Below are 22,436 nucleotides of genomic sequence, written 5' to 3'. Positions count from 1 at the left end.
AACACTTCTGGACTTTTATCTTGAAGCCCATGAGCTCATCTCTACCGGAAGCTGCACTCTTTACTGTCGCGAACGTCACACTGTTTGAACAAGATGGCGTCTGATGGAAACGTGTGTTAGCAGAGTGTCTTTGTTGTGTTTTTAAAGTGTGAACATGTCTAAAGTCCAAATGCTGAGATCGTTGGTGAAGCAGCGACTAACTGCGGCTGCTGAAGAGATATTTGGGCTGTTTGAAAGAACGATAGCAGAGTACGAGGAGGAACTTTGTCGATCAAAAGAGGAGAACGAGCGACAACGGAAACTACTGGACGCTGTTTTCAACCCTCAGCTTCGGTTACACAGAGCAGGTTTGTTCATTAAACATTACAAGTTCATTATTAATAATATAACTGCAGCTTTGTTCAATAAATATTCAGTCTGTCGATATTTATACGCCGCGTTAGCTTCTCTGGTGTCGTTAGCTTCTCTGGCGCCGTTTTCTTCTTCTTCGGGTACGTCCCAAGTCCCTTAAAATTACTGCTAACCACCTAACCTAGCCACCTTAACTAACTGTTTAGTCCCTCCCACTTAGGAAAACATGCAAGGAGTCAGGAGTGAGGAGCGAGGATTGCTGATTAAGAGACATGAGACGATCTTACTCTTAAGCGTCACGTAAAGCGGCGTCTTTTTCTGATGACGGCGCGACAGCTGGATCTGCTGCATAACGGAGCCAGCTTACATCCCAAGTCACATTATATTCGCTGATCAAAGCCGTAACTCCTCCTTCATATGTTGTCTTTCTTGGCTGTAAGTGTTGCATTCTGTGATTGCATGTGTTATTGATTCCTCTGACTGACAGTGTACACATAAACCAGTTGGGTGTTTTCCTATTCTGTGTAGTGTACTGTTTAAATTGGAATGATCTAATTTAATCCTATTGCATATTACCTCCTCCCTCCTTGTCCTTCCTATATTCCTGTCTGTTGACTTTATATTACTGATAAAGCTATATAAGAACCTTCCCCTTGTTTCATTGTCCCACCTCCCCTGCCATTCCTCCACTGATTTATTCCAGATTATTGTTTTGATTTCTGATTTACTTAACGAAATGTGTGTATTCATGGTCTCCTTTTGAAGTGCTTGTTTAGCCAGTTTATCCACCTCCTCATTCCCTTTTATACCTGCATGTGCCGATACCCACATAAATTCAATAGGCATACCTTGCTATATGACTCTGGCGTGTACTTGCAAAATCTGGAACAGGATATCTTGACGGCTGGATATGAAGGATGTCAGGCTGCTCAGCACTGAAACAGAATCAGAACATATTAGGGTATTTCCTGGTTTGTTTTCTTCTATCCACTTCAATGCCAAAAACACTGCCCACAACTCTACAGTGTAAACTCCCAAATAATCTGAGGAACACTTTACCACATGAACCTTTCTGCATGGAACAGAGAAAGCAGCCCCTGTTGTTTGCTGCTCTGGATCTTTAGACCCATCTGTATATCTGAGTGTACTGAGGGTAATGCTGGCTAACATGAGCTAAGAAATTTGACACCAAGTCTGTCTTCCCTTTCTCTCTCTTCCTGAGGTCCAGGAGGTACAAGTCTACTTGTGGTGTAATAAGCTTCCATGGTTCCACTTCTGGAGTTAACACTGTTGGGCTGACGTAGAAATTTTCCATCACCATTTTATTCAGTCTCTCTAGCAGACTTTTTGAGGCTGAACCATAAACCACACTCCCATAATCAAACGCTGACGGATCATTGTCACATAGATGGCTTTTAATGATGAGAAGCTAGCGCCCCATCCCACCCCATTTAAACACCTCATGATATTTAAAACCTTCTGGCATTTCTCAACTATTTTATTTATGTGATCTACCCATGTTAACTTGGAATCTAAAAGAACTCCCAAGAATCTGAAAGTTTTCACCCTCTCCAATATTCTTCCATACATCTGCAGGCTAACATCAGGAAGAGCTCTCTTTCTTGTGAAAACAACTGTATTTGTTTTCTCTACTGAAAATTTAAATCCCCAATCATTTGCCCGCTGCTCAACTTTATCGATGGCTTCTTGCACCTTTCCACTAAAATGAATCATGAATCATAATTGAAAAAATGAATGGGCTTATTACACTCCCTTGCGGGGTACCATTTACCACCACACATTGACTCGATATTTCATTTCCTATGTCATAAAATCCTTTATCCAATTGAACATTCTCCCTCCTAACCCCATTAACTTTAACTTTATCAGAAGTCCATCTTTCCACATCATATCATAAGCCTTTTCAACATCAAAGAATACTGCTATAACTGACTCTTTATTGATTTGTGCCTTTCTAATCTCATGTTTTAAGCAAATGATAAGATCCAAGGTTCCCCTTCCTTTTCTAAACCCACTTTGATAATGCGACACCATTCCTTTCTTTTCTGTAAAATATGTCAACCTTTCAGTGACCATTCTTTCCATGATCTTACATACATTTGATGTGAGGGTTATTGGCCTATAATTAGAGGGCTTCGAAGGATCCTTCCCAGGTTTCCTTATAGGTACTATTACAGCCTCTTTCCAAGCTTTTGGTAGCCTTCCTTCTTCCCACACTTTATTATAGAGAACCAAAAGTTTACTCAACGCCCTGTTACTAAGATGTCTCAACATTATATAACATACTAGGTCTTTTCCTGGAGAAGTATTGCCTGATTTACAAATAGCTCACTTCATTTCATCTAGGGTGAATGGAGAGTTAATTGACTCATCCTCCATAGTCATACTCCTTTCTAATGAATCTAAGTGTTGTCTTTTTGTTATTTCTCTTCTTCTTCCATCTTCTGTCAAATTTCCTGAACCATGTACTCGGACAAATGCTTTGACCATCATCTCTGATTTATCCCTGTCAGTAACTGCTAGTTGTCCTTCAGATTCTAAAACTGGATACTCCCACTCCTTTCTATTACCCCCCATTCTCTTGATCGTGTTCCATACATTTCCTACCGGAGTTGTTCTTCCAATCTTATTGCAAAAACTTTGTCAATTTTCTCTCTTTGCTTGTCTTATCGTTCTCTTTACTACAGCCTGGGCTTTCTGATACGCAACTAGATGATTATAATTATGACTCTTCTTCAAAAGTCTAAATGCTTTGTTCCTTTGTTTTATAGCCCTACTGCACTTTTCTGTCCACCATGGAACAGCTTTCCTTAGCATCCTCCCTCTACTCTTCGGGATTGACTCTAAGGCTGCCTCAATTATTTTAGAACAAAAACTCTCATTTAACTCATCAATATCCTGATTTTCATCAACTACTGCCACTCTTTCTTCACTAATTACCTCATACTTTTCCCAGTCTGCCTTTTCAAACACCCACCTTCCCCCTCCTCGTGTTGATAATCTTTCCACCTCAATATCTACAGCTGTCATAATTGGATAGTGGTCACTTCCAACACATGACTCATCCCATATTTCCCAACTACATTTCTTAGCCAAAGTATTAGACACCAGCGTCAGGTCCAGAGCAGAGTCTTGTCCTGTACGTCTACCCTAGTACCTCTCCCATCATTAAGACACACCAACTCTTTTTCCTCTAAAAGAGCCTCTATTACTTGGCCATTAACATCTAGGTGCCCGCCCCCCGAAAGTGGATTGTGTGCGTTAAAATCCCCACACCAAATTACCCTATGCCTATCCTGACCCTGAACTCCTAACAACAGGTCTAGTTCAATCCTTTTACATGGGTTATAATAGTTTATTATCACAACCTCCTTTCCCTTACACCACACCTCCACCACTACACATTTGTGACCGTCTCCCTTTCCCAACACTCTGTATGGTATATTTAGTTTGATAAATGTCGCACACCCACCACCATTCTCTACTTCCCTATCTTGACATATGATAACATACCCTTGTAATACAAAATCTAAGTGTTGCTTCAACCAAGTCTCTTGAACACATATTACATCTGGCTTTGTCACTTAACCTTCAATAAAACTCTTAAACTCCTGCCCATTTGCAATAAGAGACCTTGCATTCCACTGGAGTATCAATACCATAAAAGGTATTAACCACATCCTTCCTGACTGGATCTTGCCTGGAGCTCATCTCTAACCTCTTCCCAAGCCACTCCTACCAGTCCAAGGTTGTGCACTGCTGCTTTTACTATCAACTGAATCTTTTGCGTTTTAGATTCCGCTCCCGCTGTGCTATTAATTACACCTGCGATAAATGTAACCAGCTTTTTCTTCTCAACCACTAAACTCTCCTTTACAATCTCACTGGCTCCTTCCATTGGACCCCATGGATGCACCCTCTGACCCAAATCCTGTCTCTTTACTTGCTTTGCAGCTTCAGCATAAGACAATTTACTTTCCACTCTGACTTTCTGTATCTCCACTTCCTTTTTCAGTACTTCACATCCCCTGTAGGCGGCGCTGTGGGCCTGTCCACAGTTGCAGCACTTTGGCTGCACTCCCTCACCACACTTATCATACTCATGATTCCCTCCACAACCTGCACATCTGCATTGCTCCCTGCACCTTGAAGCTACCTACCTGTCCCTCCTACTCTGCTCGTACTGACCACTTTAATCCCCCCAATCTCTTTAAGTTTGAGAGCCTAACTTGCCTGCTCCTCCTTGTTGCATCCAATTAAAAGGTTTCCATCAAGAAGTACCTTAGCAAAATCAATATTTCCAATATTTAGCTATTTAGCATTTTGGTTAACTTTAGCAGATTAACCCTGCTCATTCCCGGCTGGTCACCGAATCTTACAATGCATTTTATGTTTTCCTGATTCTGCCTACCAGATCCTTCCAAGTTACTCCTTTCCATTCTCTTTTAGAGATATGGTGTGATGTTATGCCAGACTAGCTTACTTATTGTTAAATTTGGTTTATTTAAACTTGGTAAATGGTGGGTTATTGCCTAAATTAGGCTGGCTGTATGAGATGCTTTAATAGTTTAATCTCAGTACAGTAACAAACAAAACCAAAGCTGTATCCGAAACCACATACTAACGTACTACATACTACATCAGTATGTACTGCATACTGCATACAAAATGTGTTCACAGTATGCCGTATACAGCCAAGTATCCCAGAATGCATTTTGCACCAGCCGACAACGAAAGCGGAGAGTTCAAAGCAGGCTAAAAGCTATTTTAATTTCCGCTGTAGCGCTGTTAATATGTCACTTTATTAAGTTTTAATATTTTTTCAGGCGTAAAAGTAACCGCTTAGATCCCCAACACGTGGTCAGTTTATCCAAATAACGCCTGTTTGGAAATTTGCTCCGACGTATTCGGGGATGAGAAGAGCTGCTGTGGGAGCCGCTGGCCGGGAGCAGCAAGCAGCTCGCAGCCGGAATACCGAGATGATCGCCGTTCAACCTCCGTTGTCATCCCGGGGAGAAAGCAATCCGATGAACTGACCTGCTGCTCTTTGGAGATTTACTGCTGGCTGATATAAATCCTTTTGGAAGATAAATGTTGGTTTCATAGATGAAATCTAACAATTGTAGCTGCCACATTAGTTTGTCTGAATATAAAGTGAAGCTTCATGTTTTTACTGGACAGAACACTCGACTCTGTAGCTCCTCTTAAAAAGAAGTTAACAAAGCAAAGAAACTTCACTCCTTGGTATAACTCTCAAACCCGTAAATTAAAACAAATATCACGAAAGTTTGAAAGGAATTGGCGATTAACCAAACCGGAAGAATCTCGTTTAATCTGGGCAGACAGTCTCAAAACTTATAAGAGGGACTTCCGCAATGCCAGAGCAAACTATTACTCAGCTTTAATAGAAGAAAACAAGAACAACCCCAGGTTTCTTTTCAGCACTGTAGCCAGGCTGACTGAGAGTCACAGCTCTATTGAGCCTAATATTCCTTTAGCCCTTAGCAGTAATGATTTTATGAGCTTTTTTAATGACAAAATTCTAACTATTAGAGGCAAAATTCATGACCTCCTGTCCTCAGATAGTACCTATCTAACCTCAAACACAGCTGTAAGACCTAATATATATTTAGATTGCTTCTCCCCAGTTTCTCTTCAAGAAATGACCGCAGTGATTTCTTCATCTAAATCATCAACGTGTCTCTTAGACCCCATCCCAACTAGGCTACTTAAGGAAGTCTTACCTTTAGTTAACACTCATACATTAGATATGATCAATATATCCTTATTAACAGGCTATGTACCACAGTCTTTTAAGGTAGCTGTAATTAAACCTCTACTAAAAAAGCCCACCCTGGACCCAGAGGTGTTAGCCAACTATAGACCAATATCTAATCTTCCCTTTATGTCAAAGATCCTTGAGAAAGTAGTTGCAGACCAGCTGTGTGAGTTTATCCATGATAATTTATTTGAGGAATTTCAGTCAGGATTTAGAGTGCATCATAGCACTGAGACAGCACTAGTTAAAATTACAAATGACCTTCTGATTGTTTCAGACAAAGGACTCGTCTCTGTACTTGTTTTATTAGATCTTAGTGCGGCGTTTGACACTATTGACCATCAAATTCTACTGCAGAGACTGGATCACTTAATTGGCCTAAAAGGTACTGCACTAAGCTGGTTTAAATCTTATTTATCTGATCGTTTTCAGTTTGTTGACGTTCATAATGAATCATCCTTACGTTCTAAAGTTTGTTTTGGAGTTCCGCAAGGTTCTGTGCTCGGACCAATCCTATTTATTCTATATGTGCTTCCTTTAGGCAACATCATTAGAAATCTTTCTATAAATTTCCATTGTTATGCGGATGATACTCAGTTGTATTTATCTATGAAGCCAGAAGAAAGTAATCAATTAACTAAACTTCATATTTGCCTTAAAGACATAAAAACCTGGATAAGCACCAATTTCCTGATGTTAAATTCAGACAAAACTGAAGTTATTGTTCTTGGCCCCAAACAACTCAGAGACTCTATCTGATGACATAGTTTCTCTAGATGGCATTGCTCTGGCCTCTAGCACTACCGTAAGAAACCTCGGAGTAACATTTGATCAAGATTTGTCTTTTAATTCTCATTTAAAACAAACCTCACGGACTGCATTTTTTCATCTGCGTAATTTTGCGAAAATATGGCCTATCCTGACCCGAAAAGATGCAGAAAAATTGGTCCACGCTTTTGTTACCTGAAGGCTGGATCACTGTAACTCTCTATTATCAGGTAGCTCTAGTAAGTCCTTAAAAACTCTCCAGCTAATTCAGAATGCAGCAGCACGTGTACTAACAGGAACTAAGAAACGAGATCATATTTCTCCTGTTTTAGCTTCTCTGCACTGGCTCCCTGTAAAATCCAGAATTGAATTTAAAATCCTACTGTTAACTTATAAAGCTCTAAATGGTCAAGCTCCGTCATATCTTAGAGAGCTCATAGTGCCTTATTATCCCACCAGAACACTGCGCTCTGAGAACGCAGGGTTACTCGTGGTCCCTAAAGTCTCCAAAAGTAGATCAGGAGCCAGAGCCTTCAGCTATCAGGCTCCTCTCCTGTGGAATAATCTTCCTGTTACAGTCCGGGAGGCAGACACCGTCTCCACATTTAAGACTAGACTTAAGACTTTCCTCTTTGATAAAGCTTATAGTTAGGGCTGGCTCAGGCTTGCCCTGTACCAGCCCCTAGTTAGGCTGACTTAGGCCTAGTCTACCGGAGGACCCTCCATAATACACCAGGCACCTTCTCTCCTTCTCTCTCTCTCTCTCTCTCTCTCTCTCTCTCTCGTATTCTATTACTGCATCTTGCTAACTCGGCCATTCTGGATGTCACTAACTCGGCTTCTTCTCCGGAGCCTTTGTGCTCCACTGTCTCTCAGATTAACTCGTATCGCAGCGGTGCCTGGATAGCGTGATGTGTGTGGTTGTGCTGCTGCCGTGGTCCTGCCAGATGCCTCCTACTGCTGCTGTCATCATTAGTCATTAGTCATACTTCTACTGTTATTATACACATATGATTATTGTCAGACATGTATACTGCCAGATATTAATACATACTTTCAACATATTGTACCACAGTAGCCAGAACTATAACTATAATATTATTACTTTCATTAATGTTGTTGTAAGCTATTGTCATTACCGTCTGTCTCTCTCTGTCTCTGTCTCTCTCTCTGTCTCATTGTGTCATACGGATTACTGTTAATTTATTATGCTGATCTGTTCTGTACGACATCTATTGCACGTCTGTCCGTCCTGGAAGAGGGATCCCTCCTCAGTTGCTCTTCCTGAGGTTTCTACCGTTTTTTTCCCCCGTTAAAGGGTTTTTTTTTGGGGAGTTTTTCCTTATCCGCTGCGAGGGTTGTAAGGACAGAGGGATGTCGTATGCTGTCAAGCCCTGTGAGGCAAATTGTGATTTGTGATATTGGGCTTTATAAATAAAATTGAAATTGAAATTGAATTGAATTGAAACAGCAGCGCTACCTCTGGGACTCTTAATGTACAGACATCAAAATTTCAATAAATATAAATGTATTAAAATGAACAGATCAGTCTATATTGAATTTCATTTTATCTTATTAAGATACACAAGTTTGGGTTTTTATTATAGCTACATTACAGACAACATGATTTAGTGCATCTCTATGTATGTTAAGTCAGGTAGGTATCAAAGATTTGGCATGACGCTTAATAAAATAATATCATGCGCACAGTACAGTACGGGATGACGCTTAATAAAATAATAAAATCTCCGCGGTATTCCCGGCTTGATCACTCTTGTCCGCCATTACGACAATTGACTGCTCCCGGTCAAGGGCGCATTGCATTGTGGGAAACAGTAGGCGAGGTGGACTGGTCTGATGCACACTGTGGAATTTTTCCAAATCAGTACGACATCCAGGTATTTTTTGCATACTGCAGATTTTGCTTTTGTTTGCATACTACATACTACATTTTGGCAATATCAGTACGTACTTCTAGTATAGTATGTGGTTTCGGGTACAGCCCAAGACTGAGGGCAAACACTATCTTTACCTGGCTGTCCATGAATGCAGGTCACAGGGAGACGTGGATGCTGCTCTGCAGGGCGCTCGATTTAAGTGCATTAACCATGAGCAAGGGGTTAACAAGGGAGGGGCAGGGGGTCTTCTGTAGAAGTTTGTAGTCTGAAGTTTGATGTCTGTGTGTGTGTGTGTGTGTGTGTGGGTGTGTGTGTGTGTGTGTGTGTGTGTGTGTGCGCGCGCGCGTGCGTGCGTGTGTGTGTGTTTCCTGCAGACGTCCAGCAGCTGTCGGTGGTTAAAGAAGAGGTTCCCCCTGAGCAGCAGGAGTGGAGCTCCAGTGTGGACCAGGAGGACCCAGAGCCTCCACACATTAAAGGGGAACAGGAGGAACTCTGGATCAGTCAGGAGGGAGAGCAGCTTCAAGGGCTGGAGGAGGATGATATCACCAAGTTCATATCCACTCCTGTCCCTGTGAAGAGTGAAGATGATGAAGAGAAACCTCAGTCCTCACAGCTTCATGAGAGACACACTGAACAGATGGAAACAGAAGCAGAGAGAGAGGACTGTGGAGGACCAGAACCAGCCAGGAACTCAGATCCAGATACACATTTACAACCTGAGACTGATGACAAGACTGGAGCATCTTCTGAACCAGAGACTGATGACAGTGATGATTGGAAGGACACCAGAGAACCTCAGTCAGGTTTAAACTCTCTGAAAAATGATCAAGTCCCTGTCAGTGATTTGATTGTTGGTGAGAAACGATTTAGCTGCTCTGAATGTGACAAAAGATTTGGTTACAGTGGAGATCTGAAGAGACATATGAGAACTCATACAGGAGAGAAACCATTTAGCTGCTCCGAGTGTGGGAAACAATTTGCTTACAGTGGAGATCTGAAAAGACACATGAGAACTCATACAGGAGAGAAACGATTTAGCTGCTCCGAGTGTGGGAAACAATTTGGTCAAAGTGGGGATTTGAAGAATCACATGAGAACTCACACAGGAGAGAAACTATTTAGCTGCTCTGAGTGTGGGAAAACATATGTTCGAAGTGCACATCTGAAGGTACACATTAGATCTCATACAGGAGAAAAACCATTTAGCTGCTCTGAGTGTGGGAAAAGATTTAGTTACAGTGTAGTTTTGAAGAATCACATGAGATCTCACACAGGAGAGAAACTATTTGGCTGCTCTGAGTGTGGGAAAAGATTTGGTCAAAGTGGAGATCTCAGAAGACACATGAGAGCTCACACAGGAGAGAAACCACTTAGTTGCTCTGGGTGTGGGAAAAGATATTGTTGTAGGAGAGATTTGACGAAACACATGAGAACTCACACAGGAGAGAAACTATTTAGCTGCTCTGAGTGTGGGAAAACATATGTTCGAAGTGCACTTCTGAAGGTACACATGAGATCTCATACAGGAGAGAAACCATTTAGTTGCTCTGAGTGTGGGAAACGATTTAGTTGTAGTAGAGATTTGAAGGTACACATGAGCTCTCATACAGGAGAGAAACCATTTAGCTGCTCTGAATGTGGGAAATCATTTACACAAAATGAATATTTACAAACACACATGAAAATTCATGAGGGAGAAAAGTGATGTAGCTGTTCAGTCAAAATAAATAAATTCTATTTGGAATAAGATTTTAAAAAGAGAAATGACTGACACAGATCCAAACATTTATGTTTATATGTTTTTAAATGTATGTATTTACTTATTTACTTACTTACTTACTTACTTACTTACTTACTTACTTACTTACCAAGATCAGTCTTGTACAGCCAGGGGGAGTATTTCCCCTCTGACAGCCAAGCTGGGTCAAAACCTGTTATCTGGTGGTGACTGGACTTTTGCTGCTTGTCAGGGGCAGGGTATGCAGAACTTTGGCTCTTTCCTGTACTTGGATCCAGAGCAGGAGAGCTACTCTGGCTGCTAAATCCTAAAACTGATTTGATCATAGTTTTTTTTTTTAAGAAATCTGCACAAAGCAGGCGCCCCATGTACAAGGCTGTTGCCGCAGCGGCCCGGGTTCGACTCCAGCCTGTGGCCCTTGGCTGCATGTCAGTCCCTCTCTCTCTCCCCCTGTCACACTTGTTTGTTCTATCCATTAAAGGCTGAAAATGCCCCAAAAATATCTTTACAAAAAAAGAAATCTGCACAAAATAGGCCATAATGATGTGAATGAAGTGAAAACATCTTTTCAGACATTATTGTAAATTTATTAAAAAAAATGTAAACATCATTGAGCAATCTTCATGAATCAGCCTTCATTTGGAATTGTGTCTTATCAGCTTTACTCTCCCAGTTTGGAGAAGCAGACAAGAGAACTGGCATGGTTAGGTCGGTTCCAAAAGTCAATTCACAACAGTTTGCAGTTTCTACCTGGAAGGTTTAGATCAAGGTCACGGTGATTCAGTCTGCGAAGACGTCATCAGCATCCATGTAAGCATATGATGTCATCCGGAGACTTTAAGCGACTTTTTGGAGCTAGTGCTAGCTACTTTCATTGGAAAAGAGTTGGCAGCTCTGTCCTTCTTGTGAACTATAGCCAAGAAAACAATACTATTAAGAATCAGAAAGAAATCACCATCTGCCAATGGTTTGATCCACTAACACAGCAGATAACAATGGAGCAACACTCAGCTTTTGAAAAAAGTTATACTGATGGATTATGAGTTAAAGATTTGATTTTATTTCCTGAATATTACACTTATGGACTATCTGTGTAAACTGCCCATCAGAATATTAAAGGTTGGATTGAATCATTCTGATGTTACACTTATGGATTCCCTGTGTAAACTGTCTGCTAATATTTAGTGATCTTAATTTTGTGTACTTGTGTACATGGTCTGTGTGGATTTTATCATTGTCTTACTCTTTTTCCATCTTTGTAGTAGGGCTGGGTGATATGGCTGAAAAATGTATCACGATATAAGTGTTTCATATCAGTCGATATTGATAATAATTGTTTTTTTAAAACCTATTTGAAATAAGGATCAGGAGAATTTTTTTTTTTAAATTTAAACACTTTTATTTTAAATGTAACCTTTCCTCAGTAATGAACAAACGAACACAGGGGAACTCATGTTTTGATTTCCACGGATCGGCAGGGTTGGATCAAAAATGTATAAATTGCCACATTGGCTGTTTGTTTCTACCTCTTCCCCAGAGCGAATGATAGATAGATAGATAGATAGATAGATAGATAGATAGATAGATAGATAGATGTTATTATCTATCGCTCTGCTCTCCCCTCGCTGGAAGCGTCGGACCTCCCGCCGCACGCTCCTGTCTCAAACACGGAGGTCTCCGTCTCAGTGGAGCACCCGTGGCGCACGCCCGGCCTGTTACATAGTCTGTAACCATAACAACTGTGACACAAACTCAGTGCTAATTAAATAATGTCAGGCTCGGGTTGGTTTCGGAAAGAAATATGCGGCCTGTGCCGCCCTCTAAAACACACACACACACACACACACACACACACACACACACACACACACACACACAAGGAAAACCGGACATTATCATCAATTTATAAACACCCCCTGGACGCCCCGGACAGGACGTGAAAAGTGGACAAGTCAGGGCAAAAGAGTACGTTTGGTCAGCCTAGCAAAATATTAAAGGGGAACCAATGTTTTTTTCAACCTGGGGCCTATTTTCGGATCTAATTTTATAACAATAATAATAATAATAATAATAATAATAATAATAATTACACTTACTGTATACCCTAACTAATGGATTAGGGTATACACTGGAAAGTGCCTCGATAAAGCCACTCCAAAACTCTAAATTGCATATGTGAAATAAAATGAAGTAAACTAAAAATCAACTGGAACAGTTCAATAAAAGTCATTTGAGTAAGTGTATTTTAATCATTTATCAGCCCGCAATTCCGTGTAACACTTCTGGACTTGTATTTTGAAGCCCATGAGCTCATCTCTACCGGAAGCTGTACTCTTCACTGTCGCGAACGTCACACTGTTTGAACAAGATGGCGTCTGATGGAAACGTGTGTTAGCAGAGTGTCTTTGTTGTGTTTTTAAAGTGTGAACATGTCTAAAGTCCAAATGCTGAGATCGTTGGTGAAGCAGCGACTAACTGCGGCTGCTGAAGAGATATTTGGGCTGTTTGAAAGAACGATAGCAGAGTACGAGGAGGAACTTTGTCGATCAAAAGAGGAGAACGAGCGACAACGGAAACTACTGGACGCTGTTTTAAACCCTCAGCTTCGGTTACACAGAGCAGGTTTGTTCATTAAACATTACAAGTTCATTATTAATGATATAACTGCAGGTTTGTTCAATAAATATTCAGTCTGTCGATGTTTAAACGCCGCGTTAGCTTCTCTGGTGTCGTTAGCTTCTCTGGTGTCGTTAGCTTCTCTGGTGTCGTTAGCTTTACCATCCTTAAATGATTATCATTGTTTATTCTCGTCATATTTTGTATTGTTAACTTGAATCACTAAAGTTACTCCAGCTGTTAAACAAATGTAGTGTAGTATGAATGTACAATATGAACCTCTGAGATGTTGTAGAGTAGAAGTATAAAGTAGCAGGAAATAGAAATACTCAAGTAAACTACAAGTTAACAGAGAGCTGAAGAGAAAAGAGTCTTATGGGGGTAGTTTGGTTTGTTTACATCAAATTCACCTTCCTACAAACATGGGTCTTTTCTTAAGGCCTTAAATGCAGGGCTTATTTTATACTTTCTCTTGTTACTTTCCCATCAGAACCCTTTAATTTAACCTGGGATGCAGCTAAATTCTTTATTTCCTGTTGGTTCAGAAATACAATTAAATTCATGTTTTTTAAACTTCAACCCACCGCCCAATAATTAGTAAACAATACAGTTTGTATATATGAGCAAACTGCTCTTTCTTTATTAAATACTCACGTCCATACACTTCAGATTATCCCCTAAATAAGCTTTAGATATTCTTTAAAGATCTCAGAGAACAGACTCCTGCAGCAGCTGCAGCTTCCAACTCCTCTCCCTCTCTGTACTCTTGGCACAAGACATGCAGCACCAAACTGCATTTTATATTTATTTAAATGAATTATCAGAGTTGCACTGTGGGAGATCTCAACACTATTTTGAGTTGAGTTTTGTTTTTTAAAGATATGTGGAAGTGGGAAAGCATTTCAGCATCTGTCTCTGAACACAGCAGGAAGTTGGTGAACCAGAGTCAGCCAGAGAGTTGGAGGGAGATGGTCTGATGTTATGCCAGACGAGCTTACTTATTGTTAAACTTGGTTTAATTAAATTTGGTAAATGGTGGGTTATTGCCTAAATTAGGCTGGCTGTATGAGATGCTTTAATAGTTTAATCTCACTACAGTAACAAACAAAACCAAGACTGAGGGCAAACACTATCTTTACCTGGCTGTCCATGAATGCAGGTCACAGGGAGACATGGATGCTGCTCTGTAGAGCGTTCAATTTAAGTGCATTAACCGTGAGCGAGGGGTTAACAAGGGAGGGGCAGGGGGTCTTCAGTTGTTCACCACAGGTGTGTTTTGGCCTTGACACAGCTGAGTGAACACTGTGAAGCTGTTTGATGCTCAGAGATCTGTAGAAGTTCACTAAGAAGTTTTTGAGCTGTGATGTGAATGAACGACAACATTTCTCTGTAACATCTGTGTGTGTGTGTGTGTGTGTGTGTGTGTGTGTGTGTGTGTTTCCTGTTTCCTGCAGACGTCCAGCAGCTGTTGGTGGTTAAAGAAGAGGTTCCCCCTGAGCAGCAGGAGTGGAGCTCCAGTGTGGACCAGGAGGACCCAGAGCCTCCACACATTAAAGAGGAACAGGAGGAACTCTGGATCAGTCAGGAGGGAGAGCAGCTTCGAGGGCCGGAGGAGGATGATATCACCAAGTTCACATCCACTCCTGTCCCTGTGAAGAGTGAAGATGATGAAGAGAAACCTCAGTCCTCACAGCTTCATCAAAGACACACTGAACAGATGGAAACACAAGCAGAGGGAGAGGACTGTGGAGGAGCAGAACCAGCCAGGAACTCAGATCCAGATAGACATTTACAACCTGAGACTGATGACAGTGATGATTGGACGGAGACCAGAGAACCTCAGTCAGGTATCTGTCAAGTCACACATTTGCTAGTCTCAAGCAAGTCTCAAGTTTTAACCTTCAAGTCTCAAGCAAGTTGAGTCAAGTCATTTTTGTGTCTTAATTGGATAAAAATAAAAAGTCAGACTCTGTCGGTGTCTTCTGTGGAGAAGAGACGAACTCTCTCTTCTGCCAGGGGGTTCTCATCTTACACAGCAAACAGCACTAGCAGGGCACTGTGGCTTGTTTGTGTAGTGTTTGATTCCAGCCACTTATATACCTTTGTGACAGACATGAGCTGGCTTGACGTGGCTTGGTTTGGACCATCAGCCCAGCACAGCAGGGATTTGCATTTCCATTACAACAGGTCTTCCTTCTTGATGTTGTGTCTTAAACTAATGATGGGTGGTCTCGAGCGAGGACGTTTTAAAGCAGTGGGCTGATCCACGGTTTAAGTTCCCTGTTTTTTTGCTGCATGTGTTTTTCCACAGCAGGGCAGGTAGAAGAAGTTTACCTGTTGGAGGTGAGCTGTTTGTCTGCAGCTCTTCATCAACATCTTTCTCTATTAGACTTGCCTTTATTGAAGAGAGGCTGCTAACAACGTTCCGCTTATTCAGTAACAACGCATTTAATGTCCTATAGATTTTCACAATAAAAGTCCCCTGTTAATTTGTTACGTATAAGCTTTTATTGTGAAGAACCAAAATAATATGTTGTTGAGTTTTCGAGCAGCAACTTAATACAAATTCTTATCCAGCTGATAGATTCAAGATTCAAGAGAATTATTATCATGTACACAGCAAACGTAAAGGTGGTTACAGGCAATGAAATTCTTACTTTAAGAGTTGCCTTGACACCACTAAAATACACACTGACTAAACTAAGATAATTAGAAATAAGTAATAATATAAAAGAGAGCAAGTATTACGTACAGTCAGATTGTTGTGCAAATAGTATCAAATATTGTCACATTGTCCAATATGTATATGTACAGGTAATCACCGGCTAAGTCGTCTGATGGCTTGTGGATAGAAATTGTTTTTTTAGTCTTGTTGTTCTTGCTTTCACACTTCTGTAGCGTCTGCCAGACGGCAGGTGTGTGAACAGTGTGTTTTGTGGGTGGGTGTGGTCCTTAATGATGTTTAGTGCCCTTTTTGTGACCCGGGTGTCGTAGATGTCCTGTAGTGGGGGGAGGGCTGCTCTGCAGATGAATTGTGCCGTCTCAAACTTGGGTTTTAAGATGGACAGTGATTTTAAATTGGATCGGCAAATTAGCTCTGTAGTGAAGTCCAGCTTTTTCCAAATTAGACAGCTGGCTAAGGTGAAACCTTTCCTTGCACAACAGCACTTTGAAACAGTAATCCACGCCTTTATTACATCTCGGCTGGATTACTGTAATGCACTTTATTTTGGAGTCAGCCAGTCCTCCCTCGCACGTCTCCAGTTGGTGCAAAACGCAGCTGCACGCCTGTTAACTGGAGTACGTAAGAGGGAGCACATAACTCCCATCCTGGCCTCTCTCCACTGGCTACTGGTGCACTTTAGAGTCCATTTTAAGATTCTTTTATTAGTTTTTAAATCTTTAAATGGTCTGGCCCCACCTTACCTCTCTGAGCTTCTTCACCCCTACGCTCCTGCTCGGTGCCTCAGGTCAGCTGATCTGCTGCTTCTGGGGGTGCAGAGGTCCAAACGGAAGCTCAGAGGGGACAGAGCTTTTTCCGTTACCGCTCCTAAATTGTGGAACGAGCTACCCCTCCACATTAGACAAGCCTCCTCACTGTCCATTTTTAAAACTCATCTAAAAACCCATTTTTATTCCTTGGCTTTCAACTCCGCATGAGACTCTGTTTCTGTTTTAGTGTTTTATGGTTTGTTTTATTTATTGTTTTATTGTTTTTAAATTATTTTAAAAACAATAAACAATTATTTTAGTATTTATTTCCTGTTAATTATTTTATGTCCCTGTGTTGCTTTGTCTATTTATGTACAGCACTTTGTTTCAGCCATGGCTGTTTTAAAGGGCTATATAAATAAAGTTGAGTTGAGTTGAGTTGAGTTGTAATGACACGCTGGAGAGCCTTTCTGTCCTGAACAGTGCAGTTTCCGTACCACTGTGCATCTGTAAAAGTTGCCGAGGAGTTTGGAGGGTAGTCCAAATTTCCTCAGCTTCCTCAAGAAGAAGAAGAAGAGTCTCTGTTGAGCCTTCTTTATGATCTCTTGTGAGAGCTAAGCTAGCTAGCTCGGCTAATCAGTCAAGTCGGTGCTGTGTTCTTTTAAATACAGTGCGTATTGAGCTACTTCTGGTTGACCCGAAGAGGAAGCTGACAGTTGTTCAGAAACTTTTTAAAATAAACCTGTGTTACGCATTTACCTCCGGTCCATACACTTCACAATGTTTAGCTTCTTTAGCTGTCGGACCATGAATGTAGTTTCCTCATCCGTCCAGAAGTGTGTCTTCTGCTTCTCCGTTGCCATGGTGTTTGTTTGTTTTTCCGGGAGTTACTGCTACATCATCTGCTTCTTCTTCTGGGTGAGAGCCTGCGAAAGAAAATGTGGTGCATGGGCAGAACGCCAAATCGGACTACAGAAATACATGTAGCAATAGTTTAATTTTCAATCAAATTATCTAGGTGTGTTAGTCGAGCTACAGATAGCACAATTTCAGTCAGACTAGGCTGTTCACATGCATTTAAAAGTCCGGTTTCAGACCAATAATTTGATTTTCTCAAGCTGCTTGTAAACGTACTGACTGTCTTTGTGCCTGATGTCCTGGTACCAACTCTGACTGCCTGGGGTCTGTCTGTAAGGAAGTCCAGGACCCAGCGGCAGAGGGGGGTTGTCAGTCCAAGGGTGAAGAGCTTGTCAGCCAGCCTGTCTGGGATGATTGTGTTGAAAGCTGAACTGTTGTCTATAAACAGCATTCGATCATAAGTGTTTTTGTGTTGGAGGTGTGAAAGGACTGTGTGAATGGCTGCATTAATGGTGTCGTCAGTGGAACGGTTCTGGCGATATGCAAATTGCAGTGGTTCCAGTGTATTTGGAATGACCTGTTTGATGTGTGACATGTCTATTCTTTCAAAACACTTCACTACAATTGAGGTGAGTACTATGAGGCGATAGTAATTCAGACAGATTATACTGTTTTTCTTGGGGATGGGCACTATTGTGGTGAACTTTAAGCATGTAGGCACAGATGACTGGGAGAGGGACAGATTGAAAATGTCTGTAAAGACCTCAGCCAGCTCTGAAGAGCAGACCCTCAGGAGACGGCCGGGGATGTTGTCAGGGCCAGCTGCTTTCCATGGGTTAGCTCTTTTCAGAACTTAACATTGGTATCTCCTGAGCAGTGATCCAAAGTTATCCACAACATTCAAGATGGAAATTACAGATGTGCAAGTTGCGCGCAGTATAACTTCAACACCAAGAGCCACACTTTTACGTATCCCTTCACGCAGAAGCGTTTTGACATTAAAGCTATAGTTGGTAATGTTGGAGAGCGAGCAAGATTTGAAAGTGGCACCTCCTCTAAGCTCTACCCCTCCTGTCCTTCCCGTCAGTGCTCCGTCCAAAGCCACAGCCCCACAAACTTGAACACGCATCCTGCAGTAGGAGTCAGACTCAGCTGGGCAGAGGAGAGCCGAGTAAAATAAGAGATCCCCCGAAGCAAACAAATAATTACCTGTCCAACAGAAAGACAGCAACCTCTGCATCACTTTTCAGGCCCTTCAGCTCCCTCAGATGTCTCCACCTTTCAAAAGCTGCACAAATGTTGACGTCTGGTTTGTCCTCTCGCTTTATCCAAAGCCTTTTTCGTTGCAGCCTTTTCTGCCTCCGACGTTCTTTCTTCTCTTTCTTCAGGGCGAGCCATTACAAGTAACACTGGAAGTGATACTTTTGGCTGCATCTTCTCTGCCATTGTTCAGCAAACTCCTGCTAACTCGGTATTTCTGCTGAGGAGTGTGCTGAATATTTCCGGCAACTGTCACACGTGATGAGTGCACGCAGGGAGGAGGGACAGAGCGGGGCTTGGGCAGGACCAGACATGAAGGCATCTGATTGGTTCTTTCCATTCGCACCGAGAGGCAGGGATTGGTCAGAGTTTTTACAGGCCTGCAGCTGCCACAGAGGTTGGATTTTTTTCGTTCCTTTTTCGGAACACATTATGTATTGACTACTCTCAGGAAGGAAGGACCATTTTACCCAGTATAACAAGAAGTGTTTCTGAACAGGATTACCAACTATGGCTTTAAAGGCATTATCACATGCGCCACTACTAAATATGTGGGGAAAACGAATTGAGCATTAAAAAGACGCATCGCAGAACAGAGATGCAGCATATGCAATCAGGACTCCAAGAGTCCAGTGGCTATGCATTTTCTGCAGGCGAAACACAGCGTGGCATCTCTCACATACCGAGGAGACAATTGTTAACACCAGAGTTGGGTAAGGGTTAGTTTAAAGTCCGTGTAAAGCAGCAAAAAATGTCTGTTATGAGTTTGTCACATCACAGAAATATGTGTCATTAATCGCTGAGCCAAATTTGAAAGATTAAAAAAATCGCTAAGTATATAAAATTAGCTCTCTAAATAATGGAAAAACAAGCACTTCTCTCTGCTGTGAAAAGCTGGGGGCGTGACCGGAGGTATGTCTGCAGCCTCTTGTCTCATGACTCCAGGCTGCAGCCATTCAGTCCACGCCCACTCGTGGGAGGGAAGCTGCCTCCGTGTACTGTACAAAGACGTAACCCCACACCGGCAGCCGGCGGAACAGGAGGATGTAATCCAGGGAGGGAGAGTGTCGGTTCGGCTCCACTGATTGAAAATATTTTTTCCAGCGGATGTCTTAGTTAACAGCTAACAGTTAGCCCAGCTAATCTATAATAATCATGTTCGTTACAAAACGTGCACACAGAAATAATAATGTTTGTTCAGTCATTGTGTTTATAGAGTTTACAAACATCAGATTAGTCTAAACGGTGATAGAGTGATGTGAAAAATGTGATATACATATGTGTGTGTATATATATATATATATATATATATATATATATATATATATATATACGTGTATATATATATATATATATATGTATATGTATATATATATATATATATATATATATATATATATATATATATATATACGTATATAGTGAAACTGCTGGTTTTCTATACTACTGCTTCTTCTTCTTCTCTCATTTATTGGTGGAGCGCAAACAACTTCCAGGTGCATACTGCCACCTACTGTACAAGAGTGTGTATTTATACTGCTACAGCCTCAGGGGGCGTGTTTGTAGCAGGGATAGCTCCGTTACGTAACGCGGCTATGATTTAAGGCCCACCCACTGAATCCAGAAAATTGAAACCTAGAAACACAGTTTGTGGAGCCCAGCTCCACAATTCCATTCTAAATGGTTGAAAGGCTTTTTTACACATTTTGAGGAGTACTTTTATGACCTATTTAATGTGTTTAGAAGAAAATAGCAGAATTTGTTTTACACGGACTTTAAAAGTAATCAAAGTATTTAACTGCATTACTTTGTAAAAAAGTAACCAGTTACTTTCTTGCGTTACTCCCTCAGAAAAGTAACTCAAGCACTTTTAAAGGGAAATGGACCTCAGGGCACTTAGCCTATATTTTTTTGTCTCCAAAATTAAAGTTATGGACCACTTATGGACCTTTACTGAGATCCAATTCTCCCATCACAGCCGTCACTTTGACCAGTAAAAACACAGAACGATCTGCTGCCGTAGACAACTGTATGACAACAACACCCCAGCATTTTTAATATTTCCTCTCGGGATGTTACCACACGGAGTAAAAGGGGGAAATTTTAAGTCGGGGACACTCCTACTAACTAGTAAAGTTTTTTTGGGGCATAATGAGAGTATGCAGGCTTTCTCTCTTTTTTCTAAAGTTTTTTATTCAGCCCAGCACCCAAACTAAGTGATGTGCGTATATTTCTACAGTTTTTTAGCTCTTCTCAGAACCTTACACACCTCAGTTGGAGTCACAGTGAGTGAAGAGGTCTGCAGCGCTGCAGCGTCTCCTCCTGCTGTCTGTGCGTCCTGGCTGCCACGCCACTTTTACGCACACAGACACACAGTCACAGAGTAAAGATGCCGCGGTGGAGACGGAGAGGTGGAGATAACTTGAGCTGATGACAACTACACTTGTTACTGTGCGTGCAATAAAACCTGCTCGAGGAAAAAGTCGGTGGTCATGTGACCTGCAGGCAGTGAGTCATCATCAGTAGACAGGAGGACTGATACTGACTGATGTCTGTATTCTCTATTCATTCTTTGAAAATTCACTCAGTACTGTGATGTCAGGAATATGATTTATTTTATTGACATTTTTATTTTGTTTCCAGTGAGATATTAAGTTTGTATTGTGACTTTGCTGTTTTAATATTACTGTTGCTGCTCCAGAAACAACATTTAATTATGAAATATTCCGTTTTATTCCTGTTGTGAATTTCTTCTTTTTAAAAAAATACTTCCTTGTAAATGTTACACGATTAGTTCTCTGAGAATCTCTTTCACATACTAGCAAAAATTGGTATTGCAGTCCCTCCAAAAAATTGCCATCTTGCGATTGCAATAATTAACGCAAATTAAACAAAAGTCCGCAATATTTGCTGGGGCTTGCAATTTTTCAAAAGTCCCGCTGTTTATCCATGTTTTTTTCCGCATTTTACGGTTGACCGGAAATCGTCGCCAATGTGTCGTTTGAAATGTCATCAGATGCGCTAATAGCATTGCAGTATGGAGAAACTCTCTGTATGGACATAAGAATTTGCACTGTTTAAATGCAGACAATATGTGTTGAATTTATTGAAATGTTATGTTTACAGAAGATGTAGCTTACATGTTGTTTTACAGTCACACTGTCGGGTTTGAGGGCTACAATATTCTCTGAATTTTTTGCAACTTTATTGGAGTCCATGTTTTGAAACTAATTAAATAAAACTAAACAAGAGACCTGAAACATTTGCAGCTGTTTTTGTAATATTCAGTATGATTATTATAGTAAGTGATTACATGACTTATTTTTTGGAGGCAGTAATTTAAATTTTTTTTTAAATTCTTCTTTCTCTTGACTTGCAATTTTTGTTATTTGCTGCAATGTCATCGCAATTTTTGACAAAATTGGCCCCAAATTCAAGGTTTTTCTGTCGCAAGATCCTGGAGGGACTGGTCTTGTAACTGAAAAATCTCGAGTCAAATTGATATTGGATCGAGACCCCTTGAATCGAAATTGAATTGATTCAGGAAATCAGTGGTGATACCCAGTCCTAATCCACTCTGCCTCACTCTCATACACTTTTTTAGAAATTCTCGAGTGAAGTAAAAGAACCACAAATTTGTACTGCAGTAGTACTTTCAAGTATCTGGGTGTGTTCATTGACAATAAACTGGACTGGACTAAGAACACTGAAGTCC

General features: G+C 41.1%; 2 protein-coding genes across 3 annotated transcripts in view; both read left to right on the top strand.

Annotated features, from left to right (window-relative positions):
• LOC117250771 (uncharacterized) overlaps positions 1–11,689 on the top strand; it is a 35,037-nt gene extending 23,348 nt beyond the window's left edge. Inside the window, exons 1-2 of one of the 2 annotated variants that reach the window (XM_078163888.1) lie at positions 62–347; positions 9,192–11,689. In XM_078163888.1, coding sequence (XP_078020014.1) covers positions 155–347; positions 9,192–10,522 — 1,524 coding nt within the window. In that variant the 5' untranslated portion in view covers positions 62–154 and the 3' untranslated portion in view covers positions 10,523–11,689. Of the gene's footprint in view, positions 1–61; positions 348–9,191 lie in introns of those variants that run through there. The other variant, XM_078163889.1, reaches the window with a different exon arrangement.
• A 1,240-nt stretch (positions 11,690–12,929) lies between these two features.
• LOC117245930 (uncharacterized) overlaps positions 12,930–22,436 on the top strand; it is a 29,671-nt gene continuing 20,164 nt past the window's right edge. Inside the window, exon 1 of the mRNA XM_078163898.1 lies at positions 12,930–13,177. Within this exon, the coding sequence (XP_078020024.1) occupies positions 12,985–13,177 (193 nt within the window). The 5' untranslated portion in view covers positions 12,930–12,984. The remainder of the gene's footprint in view (positions 13,178–22,436) is intronic.

Source organism: Epinephelus lanceolatus, chromosome 22 (assembly GCF_041903045.1).
Source record: "Epinephelus lanceolatus isolate andai-2023 chromosome 22, ASM4190304v1, whole genome shotgun sequence".
NCBI lineage: Eukaryota > Metazoa > Chordata > Actinopteri > Perciformes > Serranidae > Epinephelus > Epinephelus lanceolatus.
The sequence above is the reverse complement of the archived record's forward strand: the minus strand, read 5'-3'. Positions and strand labels throughout refer to the sequence as shown.